This window comes from Erythrolamprus reginae, chromosome 7 (assembly GCF_031021105.1).
Source record: "Erythrolamprus reginae isolate rEryReg1 chromosome 7, rEryReg1.hap1, whole genome shotgun sequence".
Taxonomy (NCBI): domain Eukaryota; kingdom Metazoa; phylum Chordata; class Lepidosauria; order Squamata; family Dipsadidae; genus Erythrolamprus; species Erythrolamprus reginae.
The window spans coordinates 72,231,539-72,247,981 of NC_091956.1; the positions used below are offsets into that span (position 1 = coordinate 72,231,539).

The 16,443-nt window shown below is 39.0% G+C and overlaps 1 protein-coding gene across 6 annotated transcripts in view; it reads right to left on the reverse strand.

The window, feature by feature from the left end:
• LRBA (LPS responsive beige-like anchor protein) overlaps positions 1-16,443 on the reverse strand; it is a 453,900-nt gene that overhangs the window by 296,664 nt on the left and 140,793 nt on the right. For all 6 annotated transcript variants that reach the window (XM_070757811.1, XM_070757810.1, XM_070757809.1 and 3 more), the window contains 2 exons: positions 13,075-13,139; positions 12,055-12,163 (listed from right to left, as the gene is read on the reverse strand). In XM_070757811.1, coding sequence (XP_070613912.1) covers positions 12,055-12,163; positions 13,075-13,139 — 174 coding nt within the window. The remainder of the gene's footprint in view (positions 1-12,054; positions 12,164-13,074; positions 13,140-16,443) is intronic.

The window sequence follows — 16,443 nt, forward strand, 5'->3', positions numbered from 1 at the left end:
GGCTGGATGGAAGGAAGGAAGGAAAAAAGAAAGGATGGATGGATGGAAGGAAGGAAGGAAAAAGAAAGGAAGGAAGGGAGAAGGGATGGAAGGAAGGAAGGAAGGGAGAAAAGAAGGAAAGAAAGAAAGGAAAGGAAGGAAGGGAGGGAAAGACGGACCTATTTTAAAAAGAAAGAAAGAAAGAAAGAAAGAAAGAAAGAATATAGAACTAAGTTCTAATGCTTCAATTTTTTAATTTACAGAAAATAATTAGGAAGCATTTTAAAATTAACTTACTAATGAAAACATTTTGTTCAGAAGATGCTGTATTCGTTCTGCAACAAACCTAGACAAACTGCACAAAATACACTTCCAAATTCACAGATTTAAAGTACAGGAAGTATCATCTCAATGGCTTACTTAAGCAACAGCATTAAAATAATTATTATTAATAATAGAAGAGCATGGTCTACTATTACTAATATTTTATCGATCCTTGAAATTTTACACATCATTTAAGAAGCAGTCACATGATTTGTTCGAACGAAGGTCTAGACAGGGGAGTTCACTTTATTCTGAAGGAATGTATCAAAGTAGATCTCGCCAAGCAATAAAGGCGCATCATCTAAGGATCTCTTTCACATTAAGAATCCTATTAGAAGGAAAACACTAAAAGGTAATTGAATTTCCCTCAGTTATCTTCATCTCTGTCAGCTCCTGCTACAATAACTTACTCTCCAGAGCACAGATAACTCAATTCTGTCCAGCAAGCATATGTTATGAATCTCTAACGCAAACCTGTCTAAATCATTCTGGTCTTCTATCAAGGTTGGCTATGAATATGAACTCTGACAGAAAGCAAACAAATTTATTTTTATCTTTTCAATAATTCACTTCTTCTTGACCTGATACAAGGATCTAAAGACATTTATGTTGCTGCTAATTTCAGTATTATAAATACTGACTGAATATTGACTGGAATTAAAACCTTCTTAACCAGCTACTTTATTGTTAACGAAAGAAATTTGATTTCAGAATAGAAATTTGATGAGTACTGAAAATAACTTCTGCAGAGTTGTATACAGTGATCCCCCGATCATTGCGAGGGTTCCGTTCCAGGACCCCTCGCAATGATCGGTTTTGCGCGAAGTAGCGCTGCGGAAGTAAAAACACCATCTGCGCATGCGCAGATGGTGTTTTTACTTCCCAGCAGCGAGGAGCCGAAGATTGGGGTTCCCCCCCCCCGCCTACGCAAACTCCTCGCTGCTGCCGCGCCTGCCGCTCGCCCGCCCTTCGCCCGGCCACCCGCCATTCGCTCGCTGCTCGCCCGGCCACCTGGGTTCGTTTGGCTTCGGGACATGCCGGCGGCGACGTTTTAAAACAGCCGCGCGGCTTCCCAACTGAGTCCCGAAGTCAAAGGCGAACTTCGGGACTCAGTTGGGAAGCCGCGCGGCTGTTTTAAAACGTCGCCGCCGGCATGTCCCGAAGCCAAACGAACCCGGGTGGCCGGGCGAGCAGCGAGCGAACGGCGGGTGGCCGGGCGAAGGGCGGGCGAGCAGCGAAGGGCGGGCGAGCCGGGCAAAGGGCGGGTGGCCGGGCGAAGGGCGGGCGAGCGGCGAAGGGCGGGCGAGCCGGGCGAACGGCGGGTGGCCGGGCGAAGGGCGGGCGAGCGGCGAACGGCCGGGCGAAGGGCGGGCAAGCGGCGAAGGGCGGGTGGCCGGGCGAACGGCGGGCGAGCGGGTGCTGGGGGGGCTTCGCCCTCCCGCCAGCAAGAGGGGGAAGACCCAGGGAAGCCGCCCAGCAGCTGATCTGCCCGGCGCCATCTACGCATGCGTGCCCATAGAAAAAAAGGGCGCGCATGCGCAGATGGTGTTTTTACTTCCGGGTTAAAAAATCGCCATATAGCCATTTCGTAATGATCGGGCTCGCAATACCCGGGGGATCACTGTACATTCAAATGCTCAGTTTCACTTAGCATAATTGATTAACTAAAATAACTTAGAAACATAGAAGACTGATGGCAGAAAAAGACCTCATGATCCATCTAGTCTGCCCTTATACTATTTCCTGTATTTTATCTTACAATGGATATATGTTTATCCCAGGCATGTTTAAATTCAGTTACTGTGGATTTACCAACCACGTCTGCTGGAAGTTTGTTCCAAGGATCTACTACTCTTTCAGTAAAATAATATTTTCTCATGTTGCTTTGGATCTTTCCCACAACTAACTTCAGATTGTGTCCCCTTGTTCTTGTGTTCACTTTCCTATTAAAAACACTTCCCTCCTGGACCTTATTTAACCCTTTAACATATTTAAATGTTTCGATCATGTCCCCCCTTTCCCTTCTGTCCTGCAGACTATACAGCTTGAGTTCATTAAGTCTTTCCTGGTACGTTTTATGCTTAAGACCTTCCACCATTCTTGTAGCCTGTCTTTGGACCCGTTCAATTTTGTCAATATCTTTTTGTAGGTGAGGTCTACAGAACTGAACACAGTATTCCAAATGTGGTCTCACCAGCGCTCTATATAAGGGGATCACAATCTCCCTCTTCCTGCTTGTTATACCTCTAGCTATGCAGCCAAGCATCCTACTTGCTTTTCCTACTGCCCGACCACACCTCTATTTCAGAATAGAAATTTGATGAATACTGAAAATAACTTCTTCAGAGTTGTATACATTCAAATGCTCAGTTTCACTTAGCATAATTTATTAACTAAAATAACTTTTAACAGTATCATAGCTATTTCATGTTTAATATATTTTAAAATATTTAAAAATGTTGTTAGGATTTTTTTTCGTTTCCTGAAGAATAATGAATATATTAACCTGTTAAAATTTTTATATTTAACAAGCCAATATCACTACTAATATTATTTTTACATACATATGTGTTGTGGTTAGCTCTGGCCCAGCTCCTGCCCCAAGGAATGTGCAGGTGGATGTGGGGGAAACATCCACATGCCGCAGGCCTGTTTTGCTCCCGATGGAATCTACTGATGAAGCCTCCTCTGACCAAGGAAGCATGAGTGACAGGGAAGAGGGGAGTTTGGCAGACAGCCCAGGGGGAGATCAATCATCTGTATCATCCTTGGATTCTGAACAAGAATTAATGACACATCCACGCATGCGTAGAGTGATGCATAGGAGACAACAACTAAAGGATTATTACAAGAGAAAATGAGGCCACCTGTGGTTGGGTGGGGCTCCAGTAATTAGGGCTGCTGCTATAAATAGCAGCGTGTGGGTTTGGCCGTTGTGAAAGAGTATCTGATGGCAGTTCTTCAGGAATCGTGTGTTGCTGTTTTCTGGACTTTGTTGATTTTTTCACGCCTTTGAAACCAAAGCAGAGCAGTGTGTGTGTGTGTGTGTGTGTGTGTGTCACTTCATTGGAAGAAGAAGGGGTGTGAAGTTTCTTCACAGCTGCTAGCTAAGTACTTAATGACTGCTTAAGGGAAATTGTACAGACTATCCGGTTGTTTTGGGACGAGTGCTCTTTGCAATACAAAAAGAGTGCTTAGTTTATTTTGAATTTTGTGATAAAGAACATTGTTTTGAATTTTCAAACGTGTGTGTGTCTGCAATTTGTACCCTTGAATTTTCGGGAGGCTCCTACCAGAGAGCCCGGCAGAACATATATGGGTGTGTGTTTTTTAATTTATATTTTAAACTGACACTTAAAAGATTAAAAATGTTTTTTCCCTTAATAAAAACTACCATGGAGATAATAGCAGCTTATGTGGAGGTCTGCATAACCTGGAAACTGGAGGGGAAAATCCAACTGAAAAAGAGTTTACAGTTTATAATTCTGCATTCATGTATCCTCCCTTGAAATACCACATGCAGTTCTGATTAAAAACATATGATAAAAGTGCAGATGACAACAACCAACTATGAAAGTTTATTTTCCTCATGAAAAAAGAAAAGCTAGAAATATGAGGAGAACACAAAGAGGCATATGGAATCAAGCATGCAATATAGAGAGAGATGGAACATCACATGGAGACGACTGAAAGGGAAATATAACAAATAAAAGACGCTACTTCTTGAAGTGATCAATCAGTAAAACTATGATCTCAAAATCCCTATGTCACTAACTAATGATTTTAAGAGGCTTGCATTTATTTACGGACAAAATGCCCATGAAGGTCAATATTCATTCATTCATTCATTCATTCATTCATTCATTCATTCATTCATTCATTCATTCATTCATTCATTCAATTTTATTTATTTATTTATTCATTCATTCATTCATTCATTCATTTATTAGATTTTTATGCCGCCCCTCTCCGTAGACTCGGGGCGGCTCACAACATATAATAAAACAATTCACAACAAATCTAATAAATTTAAAAAAATTTAAAAACCCATTATTAAACCAGACATACACACAGACATACCATACATAAATTGTATAGGCCCGGGGGAGATGTCTCAATTCCCCCATGCCTGACGGCAGAGGTGAGTTTTAAGGAGCTTACGGAAGGCAAGGAGGGTGGGGGCAGTTCCCAATCTCTGGGGGGAGCTGGTTCCAGAGAGTCGGGGCCGCCACAGAGAAGGCTCTTCCCCTGGAACTCGCCAGACGACATTGTTTAGTCGACGGGACCCAGAGAAGGCCAACTCTGTGGGACCTAATCGGTCGCTAGGATTCATGCGGCAGAAGTACCGGTAATGTTATCTCTGAATGAAGAATAATGGAAGAAGAGGGAAAGATTTCAATATATTTATTTGCATGTTAGACTTATATCCTGTATTTTATATGGATCTTAAGGTAGCACATACTACTTTTCCCCAACACCTCTTGGATTGATTGGACTAAGTGTGAATGATTGGCCCAAATCACCCACTAAATTTCTATGGTTGAAGGTGAGCTAGAATTAGATAGTCCCTAATACTAGTCCAGCATGTTGACCACTATCCATAGTGGGTCTCAAACGCAGACCAGAAGCATTTAGCAGATTAGCATGAGTCACAAAATGCTGAATTAAGGTGGATGCTGGCTATTCCTTTGTGCAACTATGTTATCATTTAATCAATCTCACATTACGTCTCTTCCTACTTAAGGTACACTAGGGACTACTCCTGTAGCAGTGGTTCTTAAACGGATGTATTGGACAAGTGCACATTAGGAAATACATGTCAGTTAATTGAAAGTTCACAATTGCTTTAATTCAACAGAAATATTTGAAATCCTTGCCATAGCCCCTTAATAAGTCCATGCAACAAATTCTATTGGGCATCAGTATTGGGCATCATAAAAATCTACAGTATTTGAAAGAAGATTTCCTGTGCTTCCATATAGTTCATAGTCTGTCCCCTATTGCTAAAACTGAATGTGATTTATGATTTTAATTAACCAGGGCTCACAGAAGTTTCATACTTGACTTCAGAGATTTCTCTAAAATGAAACAGCTATTTCACAACAAAGCCAATACTCTAGCCACAGACATCACGAAATTAAATCTATAAGACATCCAAATATTAATTAGGTATATTTTTCCTGAAATGCATACTAAATGCTGTGGGAAGACCAAATTGATAAATAATTTTATAAATATATTTAATTTAGGCTTCATTAATTCAGCAACATTTCTAAAACATGGGAAGAAATAGTTCCAAAACTGTTCTGTGCTTCGTTAATTCCAACTCAATTAATAAGACTTACGCAAATGGAAAGAGTTAAGAGAATAACGACAGGGAAACTTATGAAGAGAGGTTGAAGGAACTATGTACAGTATATGGAAAAAAATCACTCTGCAAATGTTGTTATGACTTTTCTGCATCTTAAGTTTGGGATGTAGATTAGATTAGATTAGATTTATTGGATTTATATGCCGCCCCTCTCCGCAAACTCGGGGCGGCTCACAACAAGTAAAAACAATACATAATAACAAATCCAATACCCACCAATCCAATTACAATGTTAAGCTAAAGAATTCATAAAAAACAACCCCAGAATATTAAAAAACAAGCACACAATCAATCTAACACCAAAACAACATGGGCAAGGGGGAGATGTTTCAATTCCCCCATGCCTGACGGCAGAGGTGGGTTTTAAGGAGTTTGCGAAAGGCAAGGAGGGTGGGGGCAATCCTAATCTCAGGGGGGAGTTGGTTCCAGAGGGTCGGAGCCGCCACAGAGAAGGCTCTTCCCCTGGGTCCCGCCAGACGACATTGTTTAGTCGACGGGACCCGGAGAAGGCCAACTCTGTGGGACCGAACCGGTCGCTGGGATTCGTGCGGCAGAAGGCGGTCCCGGAGATATTCTGGTCCGGTGCCATGAAGGGCTTTATAGGTCATAACCAACACTTTGAATTGTGACCGGAAACTGATCGGCAACCAATGCAGACTGCGGAGTGTTGGAGTGATATGGGCATACTTAGAGAAGCCCATAATTGCTCTCGCAGCTGCATTCTGCATGATCTGAAGTTTCCGAACACTTTTCAAAGGTAGCCCCATGTAGAGAGCGTTACAGTAGTCGAGCCTCGAGGTGATGAGGGCATGAGTGACTGTGAGCAATGACTCCCGGTCCAAATAGGGCCGCAACTGGTGCACCAGGCGAACCTGGGCAAACGCCCCCCTCGCCACAGCTGAAAGATGTTTCTCTAATGTGAGCTGTGGATCGAGGAGGACGCCCAAGTTGCGGACCCTCTCTGAGGGGGTCAATAATTCCCCCCCCCCAGGGTAATGGACAGATAGAATTGTCCTTGGGAGGCAAAACCCACAGCCACTCCGTCTTGTCTGAATTGAGTTTGAGTTTGTTGACACCCATCCAGGCCCCAACAGCCTCCAGGGACCGGCACATCACTTCCACTGCTTCGTTGACTGGACATGGGGTGGAGATGTATAACTGGGAATAATGGTTTACATTAAAGGAAGGCCAATTGACTGAATATTATAAATTCAATTTATTAGATTTGTATGCCGCCCCTCTCCAAAATAAATTTGTTGTTGTTGTTTTATTATTATTATTATTATTATTATTATTATTATTATTATTATTATTATTGTTGTTGTTGTTGTTATTATTATTATTATTATTATTGGGATTTTTATCCTGCCCCTCTCCAAGGACCTTGGGCAGCTTACAACATATGAAAAATGAAATCTAATAAAACTAAAACAAACAGTCTAAAAACTCCAATTTAATCTAAAAACAGTCATATTCAGTCCACCAACATTCATCTATTCATCCAAATATTATAAAAAGTAACAGCTTGATAGTGGAAAATTACCTAGTAAAGGTAATCACAGCCAATGTACATGAGATATACTTCTTTTTGCCAAAGTATAAAATAAAACAGGCAGAGTATTGGAATTGCACCAGGGAATTCTTGCTCAGCAATCATGAAACTCTGTGGGGGATCATCAGGACTGGAAAGAGATTAAACACTCCAGGAATGAAAAGACAGAAAAATAAAGTAATAAGCTAAAATGTTCAGTAAAGGAAAAAGCTTTAAGCATGTGTGTTTTGTACCTCTCGACATAATCAAATACCTATGCACCAATTAAAATATCCTTAGAGGAAAAATACAACCTCATATTTTCTTTTATTTCTATTTGGAGATAACGCATGCAATCGGGTAATGCCCAGTATTGATTTACATTGCATTGGCAGTTCTGTGTTAGCAAAAACTTCAGAAGAGAAGGACTTAGGAGTAGTGATTTCTGACAATCTCAAAACGGGTGAGCAGTGTGGTCGGGCGGTAGGAAAAGCAAGTAGGATGCTTGGCTGCATAGCTAGAGGTATAACAAGCAGGAAGAGGGAGATTATGATCCCACTATATAGAGCGCTGGTGAGACCACATTTGGAGTACTGTGTTCAGTTCTGGAGACCTCACCTACAAAAAGATATTGACAAAATTGAACGGGTCCAAAGACGGGCTACAAGAATGGGAGAAGGTCTTAAGCATAAAACGTATCAGGAAAGACTTAATGAACTCAATCTGTATAGTCTGGAGGACAGAAGGAAAAGGGGGGACATGATCGAAACATTTAAATATGTTAAAGGGTTAAATAAGGTCCAGGAGGGAAGTGTTTTTAATAGGAAAGTGAACACAAGAACAAGGAGACACAATCTGAAGTTAGTTGGAGGAAAGATCAAAAGCAACGTGAGAAAATATTATTTTACTGAAAGAGTAGTAGGTCCTTGCAACAAACTTCCAGCGGACGTGGTTGGTATATCCACAGTCACTGAATTTAAACATGCTTGGGATAAACATATATCCATCCTAAGATAAAATACAGGAAATAGTATAAGGGCAGACTAGATGGACCATGAGGTCTTTTTCTGCCGTCAGTCTTCTATGTTTATTTGTTTCTATGTTTCTACCGGTACGAATAAAAACAGCACACTGGTAGCGGAAGTTGCTTCTGCGCGGAAGCAAAAAAATTGCCAAAAGTCTCTTGCGCACATCTGCTCATGACATTTTGCTTCCTGTACATGTGCAGAAGCAAAAACATACTTGGATGTGCAGGCGCACACACAGGAGAAGCGAAGCTGCACCAAACAGTGCACCTGTAGTAGCAGGAATGGGAATCTGTCTCTGCTAATGTATTCCAATGAGATTCCTTTACAACTATTACTGTATTTATCAAATCAGATTTTGATTTTGCAGAGCACGAACAACAACAAGAAAAAAATAGCAAAAGAGTCTGCTTGAAAGTAGTATGAAAAATGCTAAATAATTTATTCAGGTCAAACAACTAGATTCTGGACGTCAACTGTGTTATTTCTGCAGTTTAGGAAAATTCTTTCCCCCCACCCCCCAATCTTGATTTTTTTTTTGGTTTCCCAAATTCCTGGCTTTCATATTCTAGACCAAGGGTAGGCAAAGTTGACTCTTATATGACATGTGGACTTTAATTCCCAGAATTCCTGAGCTAGCATGATTGGTTCAGGAATTCTGGGAGTTGAAGTCCATAAGTCATAGAACAGCCAAGTTTGCCTACTCCCGTTCTAGACTAAAATTTGTAATGATGCTCTTTAGTTACCTACAACTATGAAAAGGATACATTACACCCCAAAATGCCCTCTATGTCTGTCCATGAAACTGCCCATCTGAATTTATCTGTAAATTTGTATTGGTGGAAGGAACCCCATATTGCCAGACAGCTTTTTAACACTCAAAAAGAGAGCCATGGCACCACTCAATGGAACCTCACCTCATCAGAGATCATATTGACTCTATCATCATTTACAGCAGGATTGTCAAACTCATGGGCCATGGGCCAGATGCATCATGCACTGACCATGCCCACTCCCAGTTTAGTGAAAGAGAAAAAAGTCACAATACATCTCATGATGATGTGACATCACAAGCTTGACACCTGTGATTTACAAGCAGTGAAGGGCCGCCAAAATTTTTACTACCACACTGTGGGCGTGTCTTATGCAGGACGCCCTGCGTTTTCTTTCAACATCTTTCAGTGCAAATTGGGTGCTCTGAGGTGGAGCTTTATTTTCGCTACCCCACTGAGTATCTGTCGGGGCAGCAGCCAACCCCTGTTTACAAGTAACTTTAAATATAATATATATTAATGGCAAAATATTGTATACAGTAGTCCCTCACCTATCGCTGGTGTTACGTTCCAGACTCGGACGCGATAGGTGAAATCCGCGATGGGGAATTTATCGACTGATAGTACTTATTTAAGTATTTATATTGTAATTTTTTGGTAAGTTTTCATTGTTTTAAGTGTTTATAAACCCTTCCCACACAGTATTTATTTTAGATACAGTATTTAAATACAGCATTTACAATTTTAGATATATTTTTTTAAAAAAACCTGCTGATCGAGTTCGGCGGGCTGTTTAAATCTGCTGATCAACTTCCTCAGAAACCCGCGAACCAGCGAAGATCCACAAATGATTTTTCTCATTAATATTTCTTGAAAACCCGCGATGAAGTGAAGCCGCAGTAGGTGAAGCGCGGTATAGCGAGGGACTACTGTAATTCTTTTGTATTATGTATGACTGAATAATTTGAGAACAGCTTTTGGATGACTCTTCACAGGAAATTTGACAATATTATCGCAGCAAACCCTTTAATTATTCATAGTTCCCTAACATGAATTTTACCTTTCATAAAAGGTATAAAACCATAAAAATAGGTTGTTTGAAATATATCCCTTATTAGGAGTTTTATTAGCAACTTATATATTTGTAATCTCTCTTCAATAATTCTACTAATTTGTATTTGCCATTTATATTTATATGTTCACAACTGATTCAGTTTAGTTCTGCCATTCATATTTTTTAAATAATTCCATTTTTCCTGAAAGTAAGCTTATTCTTAGACATCAATGGATATCCTATGAGCTAAACAGGAAATGTTCTGATCATGAACAAAACCATACCTTTGACTTTTTGATAAACAAAAATGCTTTTTTTCTGCTTATGTTCAAGATAATATCATTTAAACCTTGTGAGCCATCATGTTTAGATGGAAAAGAGTCAAGAGAAATTAACATCAGAAGTGTCAGACAACACCTCTTCAACATTTTAAAGATATAAGCAATGCAAACAAACCAAGAAAAACAATAAATATACTACAAAAATGAATTGTGCAACAAAAAAAATTCCTATTTTTCTATCTATTCTTAGGTGAAAAGGGTACAGTTAAAGACAAAATACCACTAGCAACTGGAAGAAAGGAACTATCTAATCAATGAGGTTTTGTCAATCATAGTACACTGATATAAAAGCAGAGTCTAAGCTGTCATCTTTGTCCCAGTTGAATGATTATGAGGCAATGAACTAAAAAAGATGTATATTTCATTTCCAGAGGACTGTCTACCAATGCTTGATACTTTGATTTAACAAATGAAACCTACCCTACCAGTTCACAAGCCGAAATGACACTGTAGATATATGACAGCATTTATGTTTGCAGGAATGGATAACCAGCTCTAGATTAAGTGCAGACAGCTTATTAAATAGTGCCTAGCTTGAAGCCAATCCAGATTTTAGAACATTAAGCCTGTCCACAGCTAAACAAACAAACAGTGTGTCTATACAGGAATTAGTTTAAAAATGGTTAAGGGGAAAACAAAAGTAAGGAGCATTATTATTATTATTATTTATTATTATTTATTAGATTTAGACACGGGGCGGCTCACAACAATAACAAAAACAATGTAAGAACAAATCTAATAATTTAAAAAAAGCTAAAAACCCCATTATTAAAAGCAAACATACACACAAACATACCATGTATAAACTGTATAGGCCCGGGGGAGATGTCTCAGTTCCCCCATGCCTGATGGCAGAGATGGGTCTTAAGAACTTTACGAAAGGCAAGGAGGGTGGGGGCAGTTCTAATCTCCGGGGGGAGCTGGTTCAGGACGGTCGGGGCCGCCATAGAGAAGGCTCTTCTCCTGGGTCCCGCCAAATGACATTGTTTAGTCGACGGAACCCGGAGAAGGCCAACTCTGTGGGACCTAACCGGTCGCTGGGATTCGTGCGGCAGAAGGCGGTCCCGGAGGTATTCTGGTCCGATGCCATGAAGGGCTTTATAGGTCATAACCAACAGTTTGAATTGTGACCGGAAATTGATCGGCAACCAATGCAGACTGCGGAGTGTTGGTGTGACATGGGCATACCTAGGGAAGCCCATGACTGCTCTCGCAGCTGCATTCTGCACGATCTGAAGTTTCCGAACACTTTTCAAAGTAGCCCCATGTAGAGAGCGTTACAGTAGTCGAACCTCGAGGTGATGAGGGCATGAGTGACTGTGAGTAGTGAGTCCCGGTCCAAATAGGGCCGCAACTGGTGCACCAGGCGAACCTGGGCAAACGCCCCCCTCACCACAGCTGAAAGATATTTCTCTAATGTGAGCTGTGGATCGAGGAGGACGCCCAAGTTGCGGACCCTCTCTGAGGGGGGGAGTCGTCAATAATTCCCCCCCCCCAGGGTTATGGACGGACAGATGGAATTGTCCCTGGGAGGCAGAACCCACAGCCACTCCGTCTTATCCGGGTTGAGTTTGAGTTTATGTACATTTGCCACCTTGAGTTATGTGTTAAAACAGTAAAAAAGGGATAAAAATCTAATAAATAAATATGGCTTACCTCAAATTCAGCATGCCTGTGAATGTCTTCTGCTCTCTGCCTACTCAAGATAAATTCTGCTTCATTTGCTACCCTCACTAAATGATCCTTCATTGTTTGACTCAGCAACCTTTAAATGCAAAATATTTAGTGTAAACGAAATTGTGAATTTATAAAATTAAAACATTTTATAGTACCTAGCTACTGGAATAAACAACAGAGGCAATAATTGTGATCAACTACTTAAAACAAATTTCCTTTTAACTCCAAGAGATAGAGTTTTCTGCAAGAGGCAGATGCAATATATCCTCCACTATAAGTGGTAACTATTATGCAAATAAGAAGTTCATGCTCATTTAATCTATAAGGAACATTTGTTGCAAATATGTGGGACTCTTCTTGAGAGAAAATGAAGATTGGAAATCTAATTGCCTAAAGATAGTTAAATAATCAAAACACATAAACAGATGTACATGGCAAATAAACAAAATTCTAAAAACTCTTTTAACATTTACTTTAAAATAACCAAGATTCTTTATAAAACTATAATTTAAGGAAAAATGCAAATTGTAATGTATTTTTATATTTTAAACAGTTATAAGTAAATGTGCATTTTTTTAAAAAAATGCTGATCTGAAAAAAAATTAATCAATCCAATATAAATTCTATCTCACTAACAATGATGTATTAGAGTCTGTTAGCTAACAAACTATTGTATTTAAATCAAAGAAAATATCACCGAGCCCTTGTAACTTACTATAATCAATCCAGAAGGTTTAAAGCAATGTATCTTCTACAAGTAAAAAGAAGCTAAACCTCAAACTATTGTCAGAATATTGAGTTTGAATGATACAGTAATTAGAAACTAGATCAAATCTACAATGTTGATTATCCAGAAGAATGTGTAGCATATTTTTAAATAAAAACATTTGAAAACTTAATTTTAAATGATCAGAGAGGTAAATGGGTATGGTTGATCACTATAAAACAATAATAGTAAAGCTAAGATAAGGTAAGGGTATAGTTTAACTAGGAAGTTACCTTCCTTCGTTGACAAGTTCAATGAAAGCTAGGCCTGCATTCTTCTGTATTGAGTTCTGCCATTCCTATAATACAAAAGGGATAAAAAGGTAATTGAAATGCTTTAAAAGAAACACAATTGTTTTACTTAACTAGCAAACATAGTAAAAAAAATGAAAATTAAAATTTTATGACAGATAAAAAAGACCATGAGCCAAATACTAGAGCTGAAAAAACACCACATAAGTTGAGTCCACTTATAGAAACATAGAAGATTGACAGCAGAAAAAGACCTCCTGGTCATCTAGTCTGCCCTTATACTATTTCCTGTATTTTATCTTAGGATGGATATATGTTTATCCCAGGCATGTTTAAATTCAGTTACTGTGGATTTACCAACCACGTCTGCTGGAAGTTTGTTCCAGGGATCTACTACTCTTTCAGTAAAATAATATTTTCTCATGTTGCTTTTGATCTTTCCCCCAGCCCCAACTATTTGATTTCCCCCCCAAGTATTATTGTTCTACATTATTATAAATTCTTATAGCTAGCTTATGCATGTCTAGCCAAGTTTTTTTTAAAAAAAACAGAATATTTTTAGATAAGTGGCATATGAACTTTTATTTGTATGTAAGACTATTCCTACGTTTAACAAAGTTGCAACTATTCCTGTCCTATTGCTTAGTTATCCTAGTTCAAGGGTAGGCAAAGCTGGCTATTCTATGGCTTGTGGTCTTCAACTCCCAGAATTCTTGAGCCAATCATACTAGCTCAGGAATTCTGGAAATTGCAATCTACATGTCATAGAAGAGCCAACTTTGCCTACCCCTGCCCTAGTTACATGGTATATAAACATTCCCAAAGTAATTTAACATTTTTCAAACTACATTTTTGCGGTTATGCTTTATTGTATTGATAATATCATGATAATAAACTTTATCAGTAAGGCCAATAATTCTAAGTGGTACAAAGTAGTCAAAATTATTTCTATCATACTGCCACAATGAGATAATTGGAGATAAATCTTTCTAACAGAATTCCCTCTGTCTTTTAACAATTTATATTGAGGACACTATTTTCCAATGCTGGTTTGAGAATTCTGTGAGATGAAGTTCACATGTCCTAAAATTGCCAACTTTGAAAAATACTGATTTGGATCATTCTCTATGGTGTAAGTTATAATTTTAATGATTTCTTATTTAGTACTATCTGTGATCAATCGTACTATAATTGTCATCTTATAGTTATGTACAGTTAAAGACGGCCTCCAAATCTCAATTCATGTATCAGGGTGTCCTATGCTTTCCTGATGCTTAAATGTCCCTCTCTCAATGCTAAAGAGTTGGAATGGGTAGCTCAGGAATGTGAAGCCATTGCAATTCTTTAGTCCTGAACTTAATTATTTATGGAGGAATAGCATATAACATTAAAATTTGAACATTGTTTATGGTAATCACATGTCATAAAAATTTAATCTGACAATGAACCTATATATTACTCTATATTCTTCTACAAGGATGTAACTTTACAGAAAACGTCATCTGAGACACATTCTCATTACATGCTACCTTTGAAAAGTGTTCGGAAACTTCAGATTGTGCAGAATGTGGCCGCGAGAGCTATTTTGGGGTTACCTAGATTTGCCCACATCTCTCCAACACTCCGTGGCCTGCACTGGCTGCTGATCAGTTTCTGGTCACAATTCAAAGTGTTGGTAATGACCTATAAAGCCCTTCATGGCATCGGACCAGAATACCTCTGAGACCGTCTTCTGCCGCACGAATCCCAGCGGCTGATAAGATCCCACAGAGTTGGCCTTCTCCGGGTCCCGTCGACCAAACAAAGTCATCTGGCGGGTCCCAGGGGAAGAGCCTTCTCTGTGGCGGCCCCGGCCCTCTGGAATCAACTCCCCCCAGAGATCAGAACTGCCCCCACCCTCCTTGTCTTTCGTAAATTGCTTAAGACCCACTTATATCGCCAGGCATGGGGGAATTGAGACATTTCCCGCAGGTTTATATAGTTTTATGTATGGTATGCTTGTGTTGTATGTTTTTTAAATAATGGGTTTTTATATATTTTCTTTTAAATATTAGGTTTGTTCATTGTACACTGTTTTATTACTGTTGTGAGCTGCCCTGAGTCTGAGGAGAGGAGCGGCATACAAATCTAATAAATAATAATAAACATAATAATAATAATAATAATAAACATAATAATAATAATAAACATACATAATAATAATAATAATAAACATACATAATAATAATAATAATAAACATACATAATAATAATAATAATAATAATAAACATACATAATAATAATAATAATAATAATAGTAATAATAGTAATAATAATTCTCTTATCCAATGCAAAGGGATTGCTTTCATAAACTCATGATAAAAGTTGTTCAAAGTCCATTCTTTTACAAGTTACAACAGATTATCAACATTAAACCTATATCAAGCTTCTGGGGTTGAATTGTTGAAATGTGTTCTATTAGTGCATAGCCTGAATGTTTGGCAACTTCATTCTTCAAGACAAATGGCAGCTGCTGCCCTTTGAGGTCTCAAGTCAAGTCTTTAGGGAAGCTCAAAACCCAAGTGAGGAAGGGGGAGGCCTGTTCATTAGAGACTGCTCCAGGCTAAAGCGTTCAAGGCAGACATCAGAAATGTATGTAAGGCTATTTTTTAATCTGTAAAATATAGTGAAATGTAAGTCCTTCCAAACAGTTTTTTTCATTTATATTCATACTTGTATCCTAGTAATAGAGTCTGACTTAGAAACATAGAAGACTGACGGCAGAAACTCATGATCCATTTAGTCTGCCCTTATACTATTTTCTGTATTTTATCTTACAATGGATATATGTTTATCCCAGGCATGTTTAAATTAAGTTACTATGGATTTATCTACCACGTCTGCTGGAAGTTTGTTCCAAGGATCTACTACTCTTTCAGTAAAATAATATTTTCTCATGTTCCTTTTGATCTTTCCCCCAACTATCTTCAGATTGTGTCCCCTTGTTCTTGTGTTCACTTTCCTATTAAAAACACTTCCCTCCTGGACCTTATTTAACCCTTTAACATATTTAAACGTTTCGATCATGTCCCCCTTTTCCTTCTGTCCTCCAGACTCTACAGATTGAGTTCATGAAGTCTTTCCTGATACGTTTTATGCTTAAGACCTTCCACCATTCTTGTAGCCCGTCTTTGGACCCGTTCAATTTTGTCAATATCTTTTTGTAGGTGAGGTCTCCAGAACTGAACACAATATTCCAAATGTGGTCTCACCGGCGCTCTATATAAGGGGATCACAATCTCCCTCTTCCTGCTTGTTATACAACCATATTGGTTAGATGAAAGTCTAACCCGTATGGTTGGTTAGACTTT